The 23156-nt window shown below is 43.3% G+C and overlaps 3 protein-coding genes across 15 annotated transcripts; 1 reads left to right on the plus strand and 2 right to left on the minus strand.

Annotated features, from left to right (window-relative positions):
* Positions 1 to 3824: 3824 nt before the first annotated feature.
* On the plus strand, positions 3825 to 6051 carry LOC142894260 (galanin receptor 2a). Its single transcript, XM_076035527.1, has 2 exons — positions 3825 to 4242; positions 5113 to 6051. The coding sequence occupies exons 1-2, from the start codon at positions 3902 to 3904 to the stop codon at positions 5777 to 5779; spliced, it is 1008 nt and encodes a 335-aa protein (XP_075891642.1). The 5' UTR covers positions 3825 to 3901; the 3' UTR covers positions 5780 to 6051.
* A 989-nt stretch (positions 6052 to 7040) lies between these two features.
* Positions 7041 to 19022, minus strand: exoc7 (exocyst complex component 7). Of its 13 annotated transcripts, XM_076035022.1 has the most exons (22): positions 18813 to 19022; positions 18578 to 18643; positions 18108 to 18292; positions 17914 to 18019; positions 17097 to 17319; positions 16595 to 16762; positions 16393 to 16404; positions 14834 to 14926; positions 14245 to 14313; positions 12719 to 12864; positions 12058 to 12210; positions 11871 to 11969; positions 10976 to 11038; positions 10681 to 10747; positions 10112 to 10150; positions 9708 to 9770; positions 9506 to 9626; positions 8290 to 8385; positions 8105 to 8168; positions 7805 to 7846; positions 7580 to 7713; positions 7041 to 7345 (listed from the first exon to the last, which is right to left on the minus strand). In XM_076035022.1, exons 1-22 carry the CDS (start codon positions 18870 to 18872, stop codon positions 7243 to 7245), a joined length of 2172 nt encoding a protein of 723 aa, XP_075891137.1. In that variant the 5' UTR covers positions 18873 to 19022; the 3' UTR covers positions 7041 to 7242. The 13 variants fall into 13 exon arrangements, with proteins under 13 accessions (XP_075891137.1, XP_075891139.1, XP_075891144.1 ...); XM_076035024.1 differs by lacking the exon at positions 16393 to 16404; XM_076035029.1 differs by lacking the exon at positions 14834 to 14926 and having other exon boundaries at positions 18813 to 19021.
* Positions 19023 to 19843: 821 nt separating this feature from the next.
* Positions 19844 to 22916, minus strand: tvp23b (trans-golgi network vesicle protein 23 homolog B (S. cerevisiae)). Its single transcript, XM_076035037.1, has 7 exons — positions 22799 to 22916; positions 22098 to 22171; positions 21794 to 21938; positions 21596 to 21685; positions 21352 to 21477; positions 20302 to 20430; positions 19844 to 20223 (listed from the first exon to the last, which is right to left on the minus strand). The coding sequence occupies exons 1-7, from the start codon at positions 22808 to 22810 to the stop codon at positions 20197 to 20199; spliced, it is 603 nt and encodes a 200-aa protein (XP_075891152.1). The 5' UTR covers positions 22811 to 22916; the 3' UTR covers positions 19844 to 20196.
* Between the last annotated feature and the right edge of the window lie 240 nt (positions 22917 to 23156).

The raw sequence follows: 23156 nt of genomic DNA on the forward strand, positions 1-23156 counted from the left end.
TGTGAAAGTAAGTTGAAGTGCTCCTACAGAACCCTTGCAGACACAGTGAGTACATGCTAACATGCCCAGGAATCAAACCTGCGACCTCCTTGGCCTACTGTACTTTACTTGGGTCTTTTTCTGACAACTTCTTACTTTTACTCCCTGCATTTGGACACAAATATCTGCACTTTCTGCTTCTTATATTAGAAAACATGCTCGTTACTTTTGCATTTTATTTTTCAAAAAATCATTTTCTGTTAATAGTAATTCACTTATTAGTTATCACAGTTGTTGTCACTTAAAGTGGAGCCATTTAAACAATGCTGTTGTGTAGTTCAATATAAAAGTGGATGATGTTTTAGAGGGAGTTATTTTAGTTGGCTTTGGGGTCACTGGTCAGTACATTTTCAGTCCAAAGAAACCACACCCAAACACTCGAGGGCCTCACCAGGGGTCCCATCATGGCGCTGAAGTGCCTAGTTCAAGATCATGTTTGGCTGCTGAGGGGGATGGTGCAGGTCTGAGCCAGAGCCAGAGCCAGGCAGCAGCGCAGCGCAGCAGGTTTAATGACGACACCTTATAGTGAAACACTTCTCCAGCCCTTTGGACAACACAACATCCTTGCTGCAATTGTGAGTCAGTCCACTTGTTTGGTTTTGGCTGTGCCCACTCCCTTGCACGCGGTTCACTTCTGGTCATTGTCTTCACCTGCTCCGTCCACACAGACTGAAGACTTATTTCGTGTTCACATACTCCCATGTTTAGTCAGTGCCAGTCAGAGGCGTGTGCTGCTCACCACTCTCTTCTCTCACCAGCAATCACACTGGAGTGATGTCATTTCCCGCCTGCCTGTTGCCTCATTGCCAGCGGCTGAGTTGGCTCGCTGGTCCCCCAACCTGACCTAAACTATGCGGGCTGGTTGTGTGTTCACTGAAGTATGCTGAAACCAGGGTGGCAGCCCTATTTTCTATTAAGGATCTCTTCCTGTTTGTCAGACGGACCGATGCAAACATGATGAGAACTCTTTGGGCGTGTTATCGTTGCCTCGCCGCGGTTCGATTGTGTTTTCATGGCCCCAGGATCACGAGACCGTGGGCGGAGTCGACGCGGTAAAGCGGGACAATGTTTTCGACGGCATTATTTCTGTGCGATGCACAACAGTGCAGCGATGGACAAAGGAGAGGTTGTTTCATACCTGCTGCTCGGTTTGTGGTTGCTTTTCTGTTAAAGAACAGAACAGTTTTGCTCACTGAAGCCACAGTTGATCATTTATGCAGGCAACATTTATCATTTATTGTTTCGTTTTCTGGGAGAGTAAAGGTGTAGTTCAACCTTTATATTTTCACCAAAAGTAAACACGAGATAAATACAACCGGAAATAGCATTTATTTAAAAACAAACAAACAGAAAAACAGACAGATAACACGCCTCCTTATTTGAAATAGCTGCCCTAGCGAGCAAAGGACGACTTTGTTAAATGCCGCGGTGTTCAAGGCTTCCTCGTGGCGAAGAGCCACGTCCTCTCGACTAATTCGTATTTCCTCTCGCCTCAAGACTCCCGGGATTCCCTAGTTTAATGCGCCTCACGCAGGGGCAACTCGGTTTGTTCCGAGCGCTTCGCCATTTGCCGCTCGTCGCGAATATGGTTGAACACACTCGCGACGTCGAGTGCATTCCCGGTTCGCCTGCCTCTCCCCAAAAGACAAAATAAACATGTATTGAAAAAGCTGTTTTCAAAAAATGTATACACATATAAATATATTTGTACACCATCAATAGTAGCTACTTGTATTCATGGTAAAAATGTACCTGACACGGAAGTTCCGTGTCGAAAGAGTTGGCGTCGATCTCCACTCCGACAGGGAACATCGATGAGGACATTGAGCCAATCCAGTGCCCTGCTCGTCTCTACGTCACCACTAAACTCGCTTCGTCTCGCTTGGACCCTGGGGGATTGAGGTACCCAGCGGCCAGTGCGAACGCCCTACAACCGTGGCGAGGCGAGACGAGGCAATGACGCCCCCTTTTTTGACTGTTGTGAATGGAGCCAGTTAACGTTGTCATTGAGAACGCAGCCTTGTTCTTCTTTGCGCCTGTGCTGCCACCTGCTGGTAGGCAGGAGAAAGACACCGGGAGCTGATTAAACTAGTCTAGGATATAATGTAGTTAATTCACTGGGGGAGCGTCTCGGTCTTTTTAGAATTACGTTCCAAAAATGGCTGCGTGTAATTACAAGGTGAACATTAACTAGGATGGATCTTTTAATCACAGCAGGATCTGAATGATTTGATAACCATCACAAATAAATGGTTCCTGCTGTCCCAGGGAGCATAAAAGTTGTCGCACGTGCTTCTTCATCAAACTTGTCTGATTAAAAAAAAAATTAAAAAGTCATAATAATAATTTGTCTTTATTTGTGTGTCATCAAATAACATCCAAGAAATATAACGCACCAAAGAACTCACAGGAAAAAATTAAATCTCCTCACGGTCTTACAGGCAATGGTATAGTGTCCCCTTGTGTATTACAGTTGTAACACAAATCTTGGATTGATCTATTTTCTCTGAATTTGTATAGGTTCTCTATATCCAATTATTGTGTTCAGATTTTAATCTTGTGTTGATGAAGTTGTTTAGGCTTTAGAGCATTTTGTACCCATCTCCTCCTCTGTGACATCTTCTCAAAGATCTTAAATCCATGTCCGTTCCTTATTTTCAATATTATCGTTATGATTTAATATCATTATGTAATATAGTCATGTGACTAAGCCTTTAGCTAAATAATTTTGAAAAGAAAATTGTACCTGTGTGGACAAGATTGGTTGCTAGCATCAGTCCTGTAAACTTAATCAAATAAAACTTAAAGTCCCAGTGCTTTTCACATTCCAAAGGATGCGAAATTTGTCCTCCACATTTGACCCATCATGCCCTGAGGGAGCGGTGGGCAGCAGCGGTGCCACGCCCAGGAATCATTGGCTGAGCTAATCCCCCAATTCCAACCCTGAATACTGAGTGTCAAGCAGGGTGGCTATGGATGCCGTTATTACAGTCTTTGGTATGACTCAGCCGGGGAGCGAACCCACAACCTACTTGTCTCAGGCCAGACACTCCACCACTAGACCTTTGAGCTGGTCAACTTTTATTATAAATACATTAATGAAAGTCTACACTTGCAATACAACAAAAGTAATTCGGTTTTCTGACCCTTAGTATCCACTAAGTAGCCACTTGTGCAGGGTGTCACCCTGCCATCGTCCAATGACAGCTGGGAGAGGCTCCGGCAGATCAGTAATTGCAAAATTTGTCTATGTACCACAAATATTTAATCGTTTTATATTTCTATCAGGAAACAATTGCACTTAACTTAAGTCACATAGTGGGAGATTAATATTTCATTTGGTCCTTTGGACGTGAGTGAGTGAGCGAGTGAGAGTAGAATTCTTATCGATGTACTGTAATGTCCGTGAAGAACCACAAGGGGGCAGAAGGCACTCGTTCAGAAATATTTGACAAACGGTATGTCCAGTTTCTGAGAACCTGTCCTGAAATTATGACATAATACTTCTATTATTTGTATTGTGTATTTCTTATTTTTAAACTAATCTATCTGATCAACATAATTAACCCTCTTTGATTTTAGCTGTTGTTGTCATTACTTTGCTTTGCCGACAACTTTTTGTTTTAGCTTTATTTTTATGATCAATTTAAAACACATTACAGCTCTTGAAACGACCATGAGACACTGAGAAAGTTGACCAAAAATGTGGCGGTGGGAAGGTTGGAGGGGTTCGCGGTCAATGATCTCCGGGAGCGAGCGTGTGCCTCCTCGATCCTTGCGCGCCCCGCCGGTGAGACAGCGCAGCGACGGTGGAACGACCGGTGGACCAGTGGCGCTCCGGAGCGGAACGCAGCCAGAGAACATGAACCTTACTGCAGCCAAATCATCCTCCTGCTGGGTCGAATCAGCGCTCATCTCCGCCAGCTTCTCGCTCATCTTCCTGCTCGGCACCGTGGGGAACTCCCTCGTCCTGGCCGTCCTTTTCCGCAGCGGGCAGATGAACACCAAGACCACCAACCTGTTCATCCTCAACCTGGCCGTCGCCGATCTGTGCTTCATCGTCTTCTGCGTGCCCTTCCAGGCCACCGTCTACATCCTGGACCAGTGGCCGTTCGGACCTGCCGCGTGCAAGGTCGTGCACTTCATCATCTTCCTCACCATGTACGCCAGCATCTTCACCCTGACAGCCGTCTCCCTGGACAGGTGCGTTCGGTTCCTTTCATCTTTAGTTGAGTAGCACTTAAAGCGTCGTTGAAGTTTTACTTAATGTTACTTTTTGCATTACTTTGTGATTGGTCTTAGAAGAAGTTCACTTTTGAACATACAGACAGACCAGGATACAAAATAGGCCTATGGTACCCCTCTGATACACACACACACACACACACACACACACACACACACACACACACACACACACACACACACACACACACACACACACTGACACACACCAATGCATGGGCCATCGGCATCCAGCCTCAGTTTGTGTTCAGGTATGCACAACAACACACCTGGTTCAATCAATCAATCAATCAATCAATCAATCAACTTTATTTGTACAGCACTAAATCACATCCAAAGGCGTCTCAAAGTGCTTTGTACAATCAGAAAAAAAAACAAAAAAACTGGGCCCCCACAGCAAGCAAAGGTCAACAGTGGTTAGGAAAAACTCCCATGTGGGAAGAAACCTAGAGCAGATCCAGGCTCCAGAGAGCCGTCATCTACCTATGACCAGTTGGGGTGAGAAGGAAATACAAAAAATGGAGAGAGAGAGAGAGAGACAGAGAGAGAGAGACAGAGAGAGAGAGTGAGAGGCTTAGATGTTAATTGGTGGGGTGGTATAGCCGCTGTCTATGTAGAATGTATTTGTCTGATCTGATGTCTGAGAACTTGTTCATTTCCTGCATGCTGTCTCCTGCGACCATTTTCTGGTTCATTTTCACATGACGTGGCATCACATGACAAGCTTGATGGAATCCCGTCACTACGTCCACTGAAAGTTGATGACATAGCAGAGCTATAGAGCAAGTTTTTGCAAGCTGAAGCGAAATGCTGTCTCCCACTGCGCAGGTACTTGGCGATCTGCTACCCCCTCCGCTCCAGAGAGATGAGAACCCCAAGAAACGCCCTCATCTCCATCTGCCTGGTTTGGGCCTCGGCTCTGATTTTCTCCGGACCGTACCTTAGCTACTACAGCCAGCTGGACCTGGCCACCGCAGTGGTGTGTATTCCCACCTGGGGGTCCAGACCACGCGTTATCATGGACATGTGCACCTTCGTCTTTGGCTACCTGGTCCCCGTCTTGGTGCTTGGCCTCACCTACACCCGCACCATTAGATACCTGTGGACCAGCGTGGACCCCATCAATGACATGTCCGAGTTCAGGCGAGCCAAGCGGAAAGTCACCAAGATGATCGTCATCGTCGCCGCCGTCTTCTGCCTCTGCTGGCTCCCCCACCACCTGGTCATCGTGTGCATGTGGTCGGGACACTTCCCGCTCAACAGTGCCACCTACGTCCTGCGCATCTTGTCCCACCTCATGGCTTATGCCAACTCCTGCCTCAACCCCATCGTCTATGCCCTGGTGTCCAAACACTTCCGGAAAGGCTTCAGGAAAGTGCTCAGCTGCCCGGCAAGCGGAAGGGGGAGGGTGAAGGGGGGGAGGAGAAGAGAAGCCAACAAGGTGCACGTGGCCAAGGTGGTCAACACTGTGAGCAGCGGGGAGACTTCCAACTGAGGGTAGAAACCCAAAGGATGGAGTGAAGAAGCCACCTGAACATGATCAACTCACACCCACAAACTGTCTAGACACGATGGAAAATCCTGCCTGGTCTGCCAGTGTTTATATTATATCCATCCATCTTCTATATCCGCTTCCTCCTGCACTCTGGGTTTGTTGAAGCCTAACCCTACTCTCATTGGGCGAAGGCGAGGTACAGTGACAAGTCACCAGTTCATCACAGTTCCCAATTCACCTCACATACATGGTTTTGGACTGTGGGAGGAAGCCGGAGAACCTGGAGAGAACCCAAGCAGACACAGAGAGAACATGCAATCCCCCCACAGAATTGATTGTGGAGATTGAACCACTGCGCCACAGTGGGGAGGAACATAAACAAACACTATCATTAGAATTTCCAAGTTTGGTTTATTCCACCAAAATCTAGCTGGACCATTCAAGGCTGCTGTGTCTGTCGTGTGATGTTACGAATTCAGTGTTGTTGTGGACAGAAGAGAGAGCAGAGGTCCTTGGTCCTCCTTACCTGGTCACATGCTCATCTCATCATGTAGGGGTTTGTCTCTTCAGGTCTTATACCAGAGAGGCTTCAGCATCACCTGCAGCTGCTCTGCTGTCAAGTACCAACACTGCTCATCTGCAGAGCGTCACAACAAGCAAAGGTTCAGTCTCCATCACCATCTGTGTACCAGGGCTGTTTTATTTTCAGACTGTGTCATATACAGAGTAAACAGTCTTTTGGTTATATTTTGATGTTGTTGCTGTTTTTAATGTTTGTGCATCTCTAAATCTCACTCTATTTTTTATTTTGCATTGTCATTATGTAATATCGACTACCTTTCAGATTATGCTGCTGTTATTAGGCAAGTTGCTCTACTGTGTGACGTTTTTTGTTTTTTTTACATACAGTAAATGTACTTTTGAGGATACTTTATGTGGAGAGCCTCATCAGAGGCTGTTATGTAAATAAAACAAACATGCAACAAAAACCCTGCCTTATGTGTGTTTGTTCTTATTTCTTAACTTTGTTCACAAGCAGCAACTGAGGAGCTTCTAAGAGTTCATCAGGGAACCCTTTAAGGCTCCTCAGCATGTCAAAGATGTGTCTGCCAAGATGCTTATTGAAACCAGCACGTGATAAATATCAAACTGAAGAAATTGGCTGCAGCCAAATATTCACCGTACAATCCAATGCCATTTCTCATTGTAATTTGCTATTTTGTGTAGCAAAACCAACAAACAACAAAAAAACAGGTAGAAGTAATTCACAGAGGTCCCTTTAATTGGTTTGAAAATGCCGAGTTGAAACGGCTCAATTACATAAATACATCATGATCACATCTTTGTACAAAACATTCATCACACACAGGCAAGGGCAACCGAGGCAGAAGGGGGGCGTTTGGGGGCCGGGTTGTGTTTCTGTTGTGGTGTGTTCAGGGCGTAGTGGCTAATCAAAGTGCAGCTCAGGCGGACGTGTCAAACAGCTTCTCGATCATCTCCTCCACCTCCTCCGGCCGGTACTTGTGGTACTTCTCAGGGTTCTTAGTGAACGAAATGTTTGCGCATCTAGAAGGGGAAAAGAAGAAAGTGTGGAGGAGGTCAAAAACGTGTGTTCACAACAAAGCCTGTAAACGGAAACCTAAAAAATGCGGCAATTTTCAGTGGGCCAGTCGCATTCACATGCTCTCCTGACTGGCAAATTACTGCCAGTCAGGAGAAAGTGTTACTTTCAAATTAACAGCTTTTTTGGCGTGTGAAAAAATGGGTTTTAGACACATAAGACTGTTAACTGTCCCTCACCTCTGTAGGAAGCTCCTGTAGGCATCAGAAACCACTTTCTTCTGCGACTGACGGATGAAGTCCCGCTGCTCTTTGTCTGGGATGGCCCAGCCCTTCTGGATCTTGCACAGCTCCTCCAGGCCGTCGTTGAAACCCTGAGACGTGTCGGGAGGGAGACGAACAGGTCGGGTCAGCGGCCAGTACCGACCGGTCAACCTGCAGATCGTTGTTCTGCGTCTTACTCACCTTGAACTTGTCCTTGATCACCTGCCGTTCTTTATCCTTCAGCTGCAGGGAGGAGAAACCGAGGTTAAATGATGCCACATGTGGGCCATAAATGTCAAATTACTAAATTCATGACGGACCTAAATGTGCAAAAGACACATTAAATAATTAATTAAGTAAGTAAATTGTAAAGCCATGTATAGTGTAAGAATTAAAAAAAAAAGGGAAGGAAGAACTTTGGAAATTTAGTGTGAGAGTTAAGTAGCCCCTTTATTCTTGAGGTGTGTTTGGTGTCCCACTGGGAGGAGGTTCAGTAGTGACCTTGGTTCCTGGCGTGAAGATAGGCAGGTTCCTCTCGGCCAAATGCTCAGTGACCTTCAGCCAACTGTGGAAGGGATGAACGGAGACAAATGTGACAACACAGAAGCCCTGACTGCTCTGGTGCATGCTGCTCTGTGGAACAGCTACGCAGGCACATCAGGAAAAGAGAGGCAGAGAACACCCACCTGTTCTTGTACATGTAGATCTGCTCCTTGATCAGCTCTCTGTAGGAGCTCTCTGCTTCCTTCTGCGTCACCGTCACCAGCTGGATCAGTTCCGACCTGAAACCCAACACACACTGTCAAAACAATTCTGCACAAGAAAACACAAAACAGCTAAACATCAGTACTAATAATCCCCAAATATTTCATTTATTGTGAGTCAAATCAGAACCTTAAGCATTTGTTAAAGCATTGAATGATAAATTTTCACTCCGTCGATCACAAGATCAATCAACTGAGGTCGAAATAATAATTTCATTTTGGGAGAATCTGTGATTTATATATATATACATATATATATATGTATATGTATATATATATATATATATATACATATATATATATATATATATATATATACATATATATATACATATATATATACATATACATATATATATACATATATATATACATATATATACGTACATATATATATATATATATATATATATATATATACGTACATATATATATATATATATATATATATATATGTATATATATATACGTATATATATATGTATATATATATACATATATATATGTATATATATATATACATATATGTATATATATATATGTATATGTATATATATATATATACATATATATATATGTATATATATATATACATATATGTATATATATATATACATATACATATATATACATATACATATATGTATATATATATATACATATATATATATATATATATATATACATATACATATATATATATACATATACATATATATATATACATATATGTATATATATATACATATATATGTATATATATATATACATATACATATATATATATACATATATGTATATATATATACATATATATGTATATATATATATACATATACATATATATATATATACATATATATATACATATATATATATATACATATACATATATATACATATACATATACATATATATACATATACATATACATATATATACATATACATATATATACATATACATATATATATATATATATATATATATATATATATATATATACACATATATATACAAAATTTGTTTTTGTTTTTTTCTGAGATTCAACACATCAGGATCAAACTGTGATGTGATGCAGGGATAAACACTTTCTGTATTGCATTGCGTTTTACATCACAGTAAAGTAAAACTCACTTTTCCAGCGACTTGAGGATGTAGTTGTAGTTGTTGTGCAGGAAGATGGCCCTCAGGGCTGCGTCCTCATACACTTTGGATTTACTGAGTAGGTTGAGCTGCAGGTTACCCAATACCTTACCTGAGAGGGAGGAGAAGATAAACTACTGGTCTGTCCACTCATTGGACAACTGAGAGTGTCCTTTGGTCTTGAATTACTCACATATGTAGGTGCTAAGGAGCCTTTTGTTGAAGTCGGAAGTGTAGCTGCTCACTGAACTCGGCTCTGGAGGAAACAGAGCCTTTTAGTGACAAATTATCTCAGTAAAATGCAAGACTTATAAATTGAATCAGCAGTTGAGTTTTTTATAAAAGTGGTGCGACGGTACATTTTCACACTCTAAATATCAAGTAAAATTGAAAAAACAAAACAAATCTGGCTGCGGTATAGAAGCACATTAGAATCTAAACCAGGTTTTACAATGAAGACAAAGGTTGGCAGTGGAAGAGAGGCCAGCACTGAAATGTGTCACATAATTTAGAAAATTAGGCATAAATAAGAGAATGAAACTACGAGCTACTGAACTACTGCGCCTGGCACAGGTCTTCACATGGTCTTGGTCTTACCTCGGGGGTCTAAAGGAATATTGTAAGTGTCCCCCAGAACTAAGAGAACCGAGGCGGGAGAGCAGAGAGAGAAGAAGAAGAAGTGCAAAAAGAGATTAGGAAAAGGTTCGTTAGTGCGGAGCAAACGATCATCGAGGAGGAGGGAACAAAAAAAGATGCAAGGGTGAAACAAACTTGTGCAGAGGGCAACAATAAGGTGGACGTGACAACATAGAAAGGCAATATAAATAATAAACCAGGAGATGTGAAGGGAAAGGACAAAAAAAACAAAGCATAACTGACTAAAGTTTTCAGGAGGAACTGAGAATTTACATAAAATAGACAGCAGGGCGACTATTGCAGCTTAATCCAACTTTTTTATATTATCAGGGCTTCTGAGCTCCTTTTTTGGAGAATAACTGAGAAAGCTTGTCACTATTTTTCAGTTTCAGTGCTAAAAGTGAGAGCCTGAAGAAAGGTAGCATGCTAGCATGCCATTGGGAAGGTTAGGCTAAAGCCAGCTAGTGGTGTTAGTGGCGCTAGCGGCCATGTGATGAAGTGACGTCAGCGGCGGCTGTCCGTGGCTCTACCTTGCGACGCCAGCATGGCTCCTGCAGTCTCATGGAAGTCGAGCAGCTGCTGCAGGAACAGGATGGCCTGCGGGAGAAAAACGCATTGCGCCGTCACATGATCGATTGCACAACTGCTGTTTGCCGTTTCCGGACGACCACCTCGGCTCCCCAGAAGCAGAGAAAGAGCTGAGACAGTGTGCGAAGGTGTCGACGCTCGAGTGCAACAAGAGCAAACACATCCAGAGCTGTTACACAACCTTTGCCTCTGTGTGTGTGTGTGTGTGTGTGTGTGTGTGTGTGTGTGTGTGCTTACATTGCTGGTCAACTCATGCACGGTTCCATCCTTGGGCATGTTGTACTCTTTGTCAGGGTTATTCTGCAGACACAGAGAAGGTTTAGCTTCATTCCCCTTGATTATCGATTGTGTGCACTAGGTCAGCGGTCCCCGACGCCCTGGCTGCAGATCGGTAGCAGGAGGCCGTGGTTCATTTGGAACCGTGCCGCACAGAAAGAACTATCAACTCACATTACTTCCTGTTTATTAATTATCTAAGTCTGTATGATGTTTTATTTTGAAAAATTACTGGATTCTCTCCGTTACATCCGTCTATGGCTCCACTCTTGACGCATGTCAAGGCGCTTGTCTCGGTCAAGTGATACATTGCCACTAAAATTAGAATTAAACCCACAAGCTTGCTAGGTAGCTAGCAAAATAAGTGAAAACAAACGTCTTAGCGAAGGGGAAAAGGCCTAGTGAGGAGACAGAAGAAGAGCCTTCGACTTGCTGCATTTAACAGACAACACCAGGAGTTCTACCTAAACTACGGATTTTATCTCGACAGGAGATTCCCACACAACAAGCCCACTCTGCATTTTATGTGGCGACCGGCTCTCCAATGACGCAATGAAGCCTTCAAAACGGCTTCGCCACTTGGGGCGCCACACGCACCTGCATTGAAAAACCAGCAGCCTCAGAAGTGTGTTGAAAGAAAAAAAAAAAGTATGTTTCCCATGTTAAGTTGTCGTGATTTTAAGAGGACGCTGCTAATAAAGTTGTAAAAGAGTACAGTGGTTTCACGTTTATTATTATATTTTGAAGATACCACAGGATTCATGCCGGTCCCTGAAAATATTGTCTGACATTAAATCAGTCCATGGTGCAAAAAACGTTGGTGGCCGCCGGCCCGGACCATGTGACTGTGATTCACCTTGATGCTGTCGGCGAACTCCTCCAGAGCTTTGGCTCCGATCGTTTCCATGGAGGTGATGAGTGTCGGCAGCTTGTTCTTGGTGCTCGCCGCCGTGCCCTACGGACAGACGCCAGGTGTATTGACACAAGATTAATCCTCCGTCTCGTTGCAACTGTGGTGCGCAGGAAGCCGACAGGAAGCCGACCTGCAGCGTGTTGTCGAACTCGGACTTGTTCATCTTGAGGTGCCTCAGGATGGGGAAGATGGTGAGGACGGCCGAGTAGTCGTGCCTCATGATGGCCCGGCGCGCTGCCGACACAATGTTGTCGCCGTCCAACATCAGGTTGTCCAGCGCCTCCTGTTGAACAGACGGACGGTTTAAGGTGAGGAAATAAAGTCTTTGAAATCTTTAAAACGAAACAAACACAAAAAGCTTGAAGGGACACTCAGAACAGACGTCTGTTCATATTAAATCACAGTCAAATGAGTCTTACGTGCACATGTCTGTTTCATGGCAACATGAAACAGACTGACACAAAGTCTGTTGACATTTATTCATCATTGATGAAGTCACTGCTATTGGTGACAACATGGTGTCATGGTGTCCATGCAAGCTCTCGAGGGTGTCTGCAATCACTCCAAACACAAAGCAGCATCATCTGCTGCTATTTTACATTGTTTCAGATTCAATAAACAACAAAGTTGATGAATTGTATTGTATTGAGTGATATGGGAATAATTAACTTTTCATGTTTTTTTTCTCTTCTTCTTCCGAGAATGTCAAGGGAAAGTTTATTGTAATTGCTCCATGTGCCGTGAAGCTGCTGCAGCTGCATTCCAGCAGTGCGAGAGAGAGTTACTGTGACCTGGATGAGAGAGTCGAAGGTCTTCTTCTGGTGGTGCTCCGGGATGATCTCCGTCAGCAGTGCGTACTCGCTCTGCGCCAGCTTGACGAAGGCGCTGATGCAGTGGATGTACGAGTCGATCTCCACGTCAAAAACATCGTCTTTCCCTGACAGGAAACGGGGGGGGGGAAGAAGTTTGAAGAGGAACCATTTGGAGGAACCAGCGTTGATTGCCATTTCCAATGGCAATCAACGCTGGCTGGGCTGCAAAAGACTGAAGATTCACTGGAGCTGTACCTACAGGTCATTCAAAGGCCACCACCCCTGATGTTGTGGTCAGTGTTGGCGAGTAATCTATTACTAAGTAATCCACTACTGTAATTAAACTACTTTTTTAGTAATAGAGTAATGTAACGGGATTACTCGGGCAAAAGTGGTAATTGTATCATAATTACTTCATCAAGTAACGATTCCATTACTTCTCTGAAATATTTTGCAAGCTAAAAATGTCTTGTTATCCACAAAATGTCTAAAATTTTGAAAAACAACCGAAAGAACCGAAAACAACGATGTCGCAGATTGATGTTGCAGCCGTGCATGCAACGTCGTTGATATGCGACGATGCACTAAAACAAGCATGGCGGCGGCAAAAGAAAAAACAGCGTTTGTGTCTGACAGCTGGAAATACAAACATTATTTTGAGTTCATCTTGTCTAAATGAAAGAAAAATGTGGCTCATTGTACGTTCTGTGCAGGAAACAAGACGTTCTCAACTGCTACTATATCTTTTTGAACTGAAGTAATTCGTGATCGCTTGCTTATCAAACAAAGTAGTTAAAGAAGTAATTAGATTACTTTTATGGAGTAATCTCAACAACACTGGCTGAGGTTGTTAATGAGACTAGTGGTGAGGTGCTCTTTGTACCTCTGATCACAGCCTGGAAGAAGCCTTTTTGACCAAGTTGCTAAAATAACAGGGGCTCAAGCAGTCCATTTCTGAGCTGGGCTACAGGTGTAAACCTTTAACTTTTATATTTGGTAGCCTGGGTCATGTGCACAAACTAGTGGTCAGAGGCCTTCAGACGGCTGGTATCTCTCAGAGAAAGGCTAAACAGCAGCCAAGATACTGCTCTATATCTGCTATCATTGGTAGCCGCTCAGCATGGAGAAGGCGTTGCTTTTTGTATCCTTGGAGTGGATGTGGTATCACAGTGTTGCTGTCTGTTAGCCTCCTGATTGTATGTATACATTAACTGTTTTACAAGCACAAATGCATCTGATTGACTCCCAATGATTTATTTGCACTGATAGCATTTGTGTCCTCATTGTACTTTGTATATAGGTGGACATTAATGAAGTACTGAGTGTGTGTTGTGATAAAGGTGAGCGTTGTTCTGGCGGTGTCTACTGTGGGGATGAGGAAGTGTACATGTTGTGATGAAGTTGTGTTTTAGGATGGAGGCCTGTTTTAGGATGAAGGGGTGTGTGTTTGAGTGAGCTGGACCTCCCGCCCACCCCCACCCCCACGCCCCCACCCCTGCACTCACCTGGAGCGGCCCCATGCTTCTCGGTCAGTGCGTCGGACAGGTGTTTGACCCGCAGGTCATAATCGTAACCTGGTAGTAAGGCGGGAGGGTGGGGGAAGGGGTGGGAGGGGCTTCGTTAAACCACTTCCCACCGACTACGTGGTGGAGAGGTTGGGAGTGATGGGGGAGGGGGAGTAGTAGTAGTAGCTAAACCTGAGACACCTGCACCGACCACCAAGCATCCAGCAGGGGGAGGAAGCACCCAGAGAAGTGTTTGAAGTGTGTGTGTGTGTGTGTGTGTGTGTGTGTGCATGAATGTCAACATGAAAGCTCGGAGAAAATGTCACAACAGCTTTTAGTTTGGTTCGTTTCATCTTTTAGAAGATAAAACATGAATGCTTTAGTCCTTGTCCAAAAAGATACAAGAACTAAGGACAAAAAAATAAGTTGGTTTGTCAACATTTTCCTTTCCTTTCCTTCGAGACCATTCTTCTGCCACTTACACAAAAAAGGCATCATTTTTTGAAAAGCTGTTGTGAGCACCGAGAGCTCCCTGTTGCTCCCAATGACGTAAACATGAAGAACAGAGAGGAGACCAACGTGCGTTTACCTTCCAAAGGAGTGAGGTTAGAGCCCCCCTTTTTCCCATCCAGCCCATGCTGTGAGTACTGTTTCAGAAGGTTCTGAGCCTTGCGAATGGTCCCTGAGACAGAGTCCAGAGGGGGAGGAGGAGCAGGAGCAGGAGGTGTAGGAGGAGCAGGAGGAGGAGGAGGCAGCGAGAGCCAGACAGCCAAGTAACACAAGGAGAGGAAGAAGAAGGGAGAGAGAAAGAGAGAGACAGATCTTGGAAGTGAAACACAGACACCGGCACCAAGACAGGCAGCAGGGGGTTTCTATCTGTGCATAAGTGCCCACAGCCTAGCAACACAGGAAGTCCCAAGTGAGCGGACAGGAAGCTACCAGAGGACACGTTTCCTCGCGTGGGATGGGGGAGTCGGAGCAGAGGGAACAGGTGAGGTCAGGGGTCAACACAACAACGGCATTAATGTCACATGGTTACAATCAACGTTCACCGTCTCGGGGTTGACACACAAACGTGTGGAGCTCGGTTAGGTAGCACGAAGCAGTTTGCACGAGTTGGCCACTGGAGGGCAGCAGGGCACAGAACAACAGTCTTATCGCCGTGACACGAACACAGAGCGGCGCCATTGTACAGCAGTGGACGGACCGTATTTAAACATGGACAACAGGAAGTGAAGCCAAAGCATCTGAATCATGCTAGCAACGATTCCCTTTCTTTTCAGGCAAAGACACGTGAAAACACAGGGATAGTTTTGGTTAGGAAACTTCACTATTTAATGTCATGACAGTTAGAGTGTAAATGTGAAGATGAAGTAAAGGAAGTGGGAATGCCTGAGTGCCAGGGCCTTTAAACTGTGTGTAAATTATTCAGGGACATCTTTGGTTTGCACAGTCATGTTTATATACAGACTGGCGGTGCGCAGGTCAGGCTGCTCATTGACGCTGCACAGAAGAGTTTGCCAACAGGGACGTATCCCATAAAGCTTGAACATGTATTGCTTCTGACTTATTTTCTTATTGCACAAGTTAGTCTTACTGTGATACCAGTGCCAGCAGGAGGAAGCAAGAGAGGGTGCAGGAGGAGGAAGTCAACTATCTCATTTAAAAGTTGACAAACACGCTGCGTTTACACAGACACTGAGCAGCCTCTAGTTTCATTGTGTATTTGCCCAGGAGTCAGTAGCGTGAATAATATGCTACTTAATTATATGACATCCATACATTTTGTTGGTTTGTACACAGGACAACGAGGTATATTTTCTAGAAACAAAAAATATATCATTTTGTTGTTTTCTTTTTTTTTTCTTTTTTTCTTTTTTAACTCAGCCACTGGTTGTGGAAGTTCATTATGTCTTAAACAGATTCCAGTTTAGTTTCTGGTGACACTTCTGCCAAAAGCGGGAGAATCACACCGAAAGGTTTAGTTTTGCGAATGGACAAACTGCTGCTTCTCGACTTCCCGTCCACAGTGAAACTAGAGGCTCAGAACACTGAACGACAACAAACTTGGGCTTCCTGCTGAAAAGCTACAACTCATCCGGTCGGACTGCAGCAACAATCAGGCAGTATACCTCACATCCTGTTTACCTGGGATGTGGACTGTCACGGTAGGTAGGGTTCAGATTATGAGGGAGGAAGAGGAAAAAGGATTAGTGAGGGCGGCAGGGAGGGTCGGAACAGAATAATGTCTGACGGGCGTGTCGTGCCACCGCGGTCGTGTGAGCATCGAGCTTCTTGCTGCGCCGTGTGATCAGAAGCTGCAGGCGCAGCAGCGGCGCCGCCCACTCACCTGGTCTCTTGGGAGCCTTTTTGGTGGGCGTGTCCTTGCGTTTGGTCTGGACGGCCGGCGAGTAGAGGATGCCGGAGGAAGCGCTGTTCTTGCAGAAGTGTTCCTTCAGACCTTTGATGGATCGATCCAGCTGACTGGAGCGGATCTGGTAGTACACATTCATGAAGTCTGGAGGAGAAAAGCGCGCAGAAGAAGTCACATAATTGTCAAAACAACCAATCAACTGGTTCAAAGAATTATTTGCTTTTTAAATAGATACATTTCATTTTAAAAACAGTAGGTTTAAGACAATGTGCACCTGATGTGTGAGTGAAACAAAATACACAAAGGCTTTTTCAAGACACATTTTTCCAAGATAATTGTTATAAAAAAACAAGTTATTTGATGCAACACTTGGATTCAATGGTAATGAAATATGAAAACAGTCCGCATGGAGACAAAATTGGACCTCCTAGAAATGTGTCTAGCCAGCACAGCATCAGACGCGTCCACTAAGCCACACCTTGGTTGCGTCCGTTCTCCACCAGCCAGCCGGCAATGCAGATGATGTCCCGGAGCACACCCTCGGGAAGGTGCTCCAGCACCACCTCCTCCTGGACCTCCAGCTCCTCGTCCACACTGATGGCGTCCAGAATGAGGATGGGAGGGACAGCTTTGCTGTGGCGTGTCAGCAGGCTGCGGAACTCGGCCTCCAGCAGCTCTTTGCCCTTCTCAAAACGTGCTTTCTGGAAGGAAGAGAGCAGAAAAAAAGTTTTACTTGGTTATTTTGAACTTTGCAGGGCAGCCGCACTGCTGTAGTTCAAATCTGAATAATCTCCCTGAGTAGCTTCAGTCTAAAGCAATTTTAGGGAAATAATTAAGACACCAATTAAGATTCTTTTAGTTGTGACAAAGGCTAGAAAACACCTGCTGCAAACTGCTCTTCATAGTCATAGAGCACCAAGCCGAAGACAAAGCAATTGAAAGCTGGTAAATAAAGGCTACTGCTAAAGATGCAAGCATGGATACAGCAATTTAGTCTTTTTTTATTTTTTTCAAAATCAGTAAACGTCCTCATTAAAAGAAGTGTAAAGAGCAGCATTAAAGACTTGGTGGGAGTTTGGTTAAATACTGTAGCTCACAGTGGCTTGCTACTTTGCAGAGACATGCATCCTCTCACCCCTTGCAGCCTTTCCACTGATTTCTATATGAAATTATTTTTATGCGAAATAAATGAATTAAGGAAACTATCCATGTGGTGAGTCAGTTTATTTTATCTTAACTAATTTTAATTACTCCCATATGTCTGTTTCCTATATTAGCAACCATTTGGAGCGTACCACTGTGTTTAGTTCCGGGCTGTCTGGGTTGTTGTCCTGGAAGTACTCCACAGCTTTCTGAATCCTCGCTATACAGGCCAGATACTCACTCAGCCTACCGGTCGGCCTGAAACAAAATCACAAATCCAAAAATCATTATGCGTGACTCGTCCTTCACCTATCACAACATCCACTGAGACGGTGAGACGTCTCACCCTTCTCGGATGATCCTGTCCGTGTCCTTGGCTACATGGTAGTAGCTGATGACATGGTCCATGCAGGACAGCGTCTTGTCAACATTGTCCTGCAGCCGCTGCAGGTTCTCTGTCTGTTTGTGCACTGGGATGATGGAGTTTTCCAGCTGCATCAGCCGACTTTCAAACGATGACAGGATGGACACCTTAGCAGCAACAGGATACATCAGACAGTTAACTATAAAACACAACAGGTCAAAAGTCTCCTCACAAGTTTGAGTCTGATTTAATTGTGAGTTCATCCTTCAAATATTTATTTCCACTAAAAAGTCAATTCACAATGGCTGATACAAAGTTTCATTAACAAATAATGATCACAATGCACGATGGTAAAAAGTCGTAGTTATCGGATTAAACACATATATTCTGTGTGTGTGTGTGTGTGTGTGTGTGTGTGTGTGTGTGTGTGTGTGTGTGTGTGTGTCCAGCACCATGCCCTTGGTCAGCTGATCGCTCTTCTCAAGGTTTTCTCTGATAAATGACAGAGTCTCCTGCTCCTGTAACACACGGATTGACGCATTGACTCACTTTCACCACGCCGATAGGGAGCTTTAGCACTTTAACGTTCATGATAAAACATTTGAATGATGCCATGTTATGCTATTTGTGTAAAAAAAATAAGCACTTTGTTTATGGCGCTCCCTTCCCCTCCCGCCCCGTTCTAACCTGCTTCAACTTCTCCTCGATCTCCCGCTTCCGGGCGGACGCGTCCTCGGTCGGAATCATCCCGGAGGAAACGTACCGTCAACGGACGGCTGTTGGGGGGTTTAAACGGGCCAACAGACCGGTCTCAAGGCATACGATAACAAAGTAGATGCTGCACCGGGTATGGCTAACTGAAGTCAATGCAAGCTGTTCAGTGCTGCGATGCAAGTGTTTCCGGGTAGTTTCATAATAATGGACACATTTTAAGGTCTTTTATGGTCAGTACGTTCTTATAGACCGTGTGGTAGCGAAAATAAAAACGAGTGTTTAGCTAGAATAAAACTAGTGTCTATTTATACTGCCTGTAAATGTTTCCTTGTTGATAAAACTTCTATTCAATCCAATTTATCTTCTCCTTTGGATTCTGAGTGTCCAGCTTCCGGTACGTGTATGACTTTCAGGAAGACGCGACTTCACTTCCGGGTTTGATACGCACTACTACTTACACTACTTTTTGTTTTTTGAAATCGACAAATTACAGTACTGTGAATTAATTTATGTGAATTCTACGCGTTAAGAGCTCGTCTGAAACGTTTACCAATCTAGCATATGGCATGCAAAGACAGAAACAACCCACAGAGGAGCGCTGAAGCCTTAACAATGACTACTTCGCGATAATTGGAAAGAAAAAAAAAGAAAGAAAAACCCTTTCGGCTTATAAACGAGATACATTTCACATAATAATAATAATAATAATAATAATAATAATAATAATAATAATAATAATAATGATAAATCAACCGGTTAGCCCTCTAAATATTATGACATATACTGAACTTTGCTTTCACAAAAACTTTTATTAATGGTAATTGTATTAATCGAGGGACTCGCTATTGACTGATACAATCAGTGATACAATCAGTGATACAATCAGTGAATAACTGACAACGATTCACTGATTGTATCTTTTATAATATTGTATCAATATATTTTTTTTTAAATGCCAACACTGTTTGGAAAAATGTAGCATGAGCACAAGAAGAAATGCTCCATCACCTTTTTACATACATATTTATATATCTATACATTTACATTTGAGAGTATCGGACATTTTGTACTGTTTTGATGCTTCCTGGGTCTGTGTGACCCAGGAAGAAGAAAAGGAAACATAGGCTATGATGAAATAGCTGCGAGACTATAAACTACGGTATCTGGATAAACATCTGAAGCCCTTTGCGCCCATGCCAATTTGACATCAGACCATCCTGATTTAAAACAACCTATCTGTGAAAAACAAACTATCAGGGTCAAAATAATCACATTATTTTAAAATTAAAAATAGAACACATTGTTTCATGTTACAAAAGGATCCCGGCTGGTATATTAACATTGAGAATACTGCACGCTACGTCTCCTCTTCCTTGGACAGTGCCTGTGAAGGAATCAGACATGGGATATGAGATTATGTCCAACAACAAACAACAGACATTTTTATGCCAACTGTCCACACCTGTTTGAGGAACTGCTTTCCAAAATAGTTGGTTGCCATGTTCTTTAAGCTCGTCTTCCCGCCCACTTTACATCGCACATAACCATAGAGGTTGGCACCCTGTAGGACAAGGCCCATGATGACGACCGGCTGCAAAGTCCATGACAAGAGATTGTTATGTGAGAACAGTATCATTCTGTCATTACATCAAACACCTTTCCTATATTGCCAAGTATTAAAAATTAAAAATAAATAAATAAAAAAGATTGAACGAAGGAAACATGGTGGTGCAGTGGTTAGCACTGTTTACACACAGTGGAGTTTACCTCCAGTGTCTGTGTAGGTTTCACTCCGGGTTCTCCGGCTTCCTTCCGTAGTCCAAACACATTAATGTGAGCTGAACAGGGAACTTTAAACTGTCCATAGATGGGAATGTGTGTGCAATTGGTTGTTTGTCTTTCTATGTGGCCCTGTGATAAACTGCCCATTGGTCCACAGTGTAACCCCACCTTCACCTGACAGCTGGGATAGGTGCCAGTATTCCCAGCAACCCCGTGTGCAGGAGAAGCAGTCACACAAAACAAAACTAAATTAGGATTAGAAGACATCAAAAGGATTGCGGTGTATTCATTTACACCAATGCCTTGCTATGTTTCATCATATTTGATGCACAATCTGACCTGTACCTGATACATTTCCCACAGTAAGAACATGTTGCCTTTAAGTCTGTTGAGAAAGACAGACATTTGACTGCTTCCCATGCTCTATTATCCACATTAAGGCAGCTACACAATGAGTTTAGTGATTGGTGTGGAAGGGAAATATTCTGGACTGGCAGGTACAAAGGGTCCCGCATGGTAGACAGGTGAACCATGTCTATGATGAACGTGACCTCTGTACTGATCAAAGAACAAATGACCAGAACCCCTTTAACAGGTACCCATTATGTAGTGTAAGTATTAAGTATTAATTTGACACCAAGTTTTGATTCCCAGACCTATAAAATAATATTAATAAAATAAACAATAAAAATTTGAAGCCAAAGTTTGGCTTATCAAGATGTGGACCTACCACCCATTTAATTCTGAAGTAAATGAGGCTGGTGAAGGCAAAGACAACCCAAAGGACTGGACAGATGATCAGCCCCAACCAGAAGATTCTTGACTCCGAATCTGATGCTTGTTGCTTCCCAGTGGTCTGTAAAAAAATCATCATCATCATCAACAACAACAGGATATTCTCACGGTCAGGACAGCTGCACGCACTGCGAGGTCTGACATATGGATAACATGGAACAAGCTGAGGAGCAGCTCACCTTCCTAGCCTCAAACACCCACTGGCTACGTCCGTCATCGTCCACCTGGTTCCACCACCGCAGACCGACCATCAGCCGGCCAGTGATGTTCTGCATGCACACGCACACACACCATTCATCAATGCAGGAATACACTTTAAAAAAAAAAAAAAAAAAAAAAACCTTGCTGTAAACCAAACAAAATGTTTGTGTACTCACCTTTACTGTCCAGAAGTCACAGGAGAGCAGCAGGATGATGGCCACCATGTTGGCGATGAAGCTTTTATTGATGAACTCACAGAGCAAGTAGGTGAGGATGGCGCTGACTCTGAAGAACAGGTGGAAGAAAGCAGCCACTGGATGCCTGGGGGCACATTCCAACATATTAACTCAACAGCAGCAGGTGACATGCAAAAGAAAATGATTTAATTCATCTTACAAAAGTATTTGGTTTATCATAACGTGCAGTAACCAAGAATCCATGAGCGCATTCTGGTCACTCAACAGTCATCTGTTAACATACTTAATCTTTGCCTTGGACCTTTTCCCTGCATCTTCCTCTGCGTCAAACAGAGCCACATCTTCATCGTTGTTATCCTAAGGGATCAATAAGGAAGGGAAAGACTTAAACGTCAGAGGTTCAGACCACAAGATCATCTTAGAAAAAAACAAAACACTGTTCCTTTAGTTTAGGAGGAAATATCAATATCCACCGAGTACAATATATGTTTACAACCTCGTTGATTTGAATTCAGTCTGCCATAAAATAAGGAGAAACACTGAATATTCAGCCAAATAATTCATTTTAATGTAGTATGGAGCGCTTTGTAACTTATCTGCATTAATCTGCGTCTATGTTTATACACAGTGGCACACAATACCTCTAAATACTATGGATTGATTGATTGAAATGTGTTGTTTGAAGTGTGTCATTAGTTGACACTGTTCGCTATTACAAACTGTTACCGAAGTAATGGAATTAACTACAAGAACAACATTGCTGTTGACGTTGGTCTGAACAGCACAGGGCCGTTCTTTCGGCTGTTTACGGTTTAGCAGCTAACATAGCAAGGCTGCTAACAGCAGAGAGACAGACGTAAAAACACCGCTGTGAAGCTGTGAACAAGTGTTGGCTCTTTTCCTCTGATTATTTTCATCGGGTCGCACGACACGAGTGTATACTGACAAACAGATAAAAGATAAACAGCAAGAGTTGTCACTTACGCCTGCTAGCATGTTGAAATTTGAGCAGCTACTTCCTAGTTACATGCTCCTCCCACTCGATACACTGAGCATCATGTGACCAAACTCTGCCACGTAGGGTTACGTCAACGCAGTTAAACGTTTACGCACGACAAAGAGGTTTAATTGGCGCGTTTACGTTACGTAACTGTTGCGTAATACCTTAAAAATCTTTTCACTTAAATTATTTGATGTTATTGATGTTCTCACGATTACATCACTCTTTTCAAGAGTAAATTCTATCCAGACACCTTTACTACACTTTGCTGCCTTTAAAGGTTTTGTTTTGTTTGTGTTCCTTTAACAGCTTGAAACTGTCAACTAATTAAATGCTATTCTG

Source organism: Nelusetta ayraudi, unplaced genomic scaffold (genome assembly GCF_046127955.1).
Source record: "Nelusetta ayraudi isolate G7.1 ecotype Tasmania unplaced genomic scaffold, CSIRO-AGI_Nayr_v1 ptg000042l, whole genome shotgun sequence".
Lineage (NCBI taxonomy): Eukaryota > Metazoa > Chordata > Actinopteri > Tetraodontiformes > Monacanthidae > Nelusetta > Nelusetta ayraudi.

Excerpts from the sequence above, each read along its gene's own strand:
- LOC142894260 (XM_076035527.1), top strand. The coding sequence starts at position 3,902 with ATGAACCTTACTGCAGCCAAATCATCCTCCTGCTGGGTCGAATCAGCG. Across the intron at positions 4,243-5,112 it reads ACAGCCGTCTCCCTGGACAG|GTACTTGGCGATCTGCTACC; the intron begins GTGCGTTCGGTT and ends CCCACTGCGCAG.
- exoc7 (XM_076035022.1), bottom strand. The coding sequence starts at position 18,872 with ATGATTCCGACCGAGGACGCGTCCGCCCGGAAGCGGGAGATCGAGGAG. Across the intron at positions 12,865-14,244 it reads GAAGCATGGGGCCGCTCCAG|GGAAAGACGATGTTTTTGAC; the intron begins GTGAGTGCAGGG and ends GTTTCCTGTCAG. Across the intron at positions 11,970-12,057 it reads AGTTCGACAACACGCTGCAG|GGCACGGCGGCGAGCACCAA; the intron begins GTCGGCTTCCTG and ends GTCTGTCCGTAG.
- tvp23b (XM_076035037.1), bottom strand. Across the intron at positions 20,431-21,351 it reads ACTTCAGAATTAAATGGGTG|CCGGTCGTCATCATGGGCCT; the intron begins GTAGGTCCACAT and ends TGGACTTTGCAG. Across the intron at positions 20,224-20,301 it reads GAAAGCAGTTCCTCAAACAG|GCACTGTCCAAGGAAGAGGA; the intron begins GTGTGGACAGTT and ends ATTCCTTCACAG.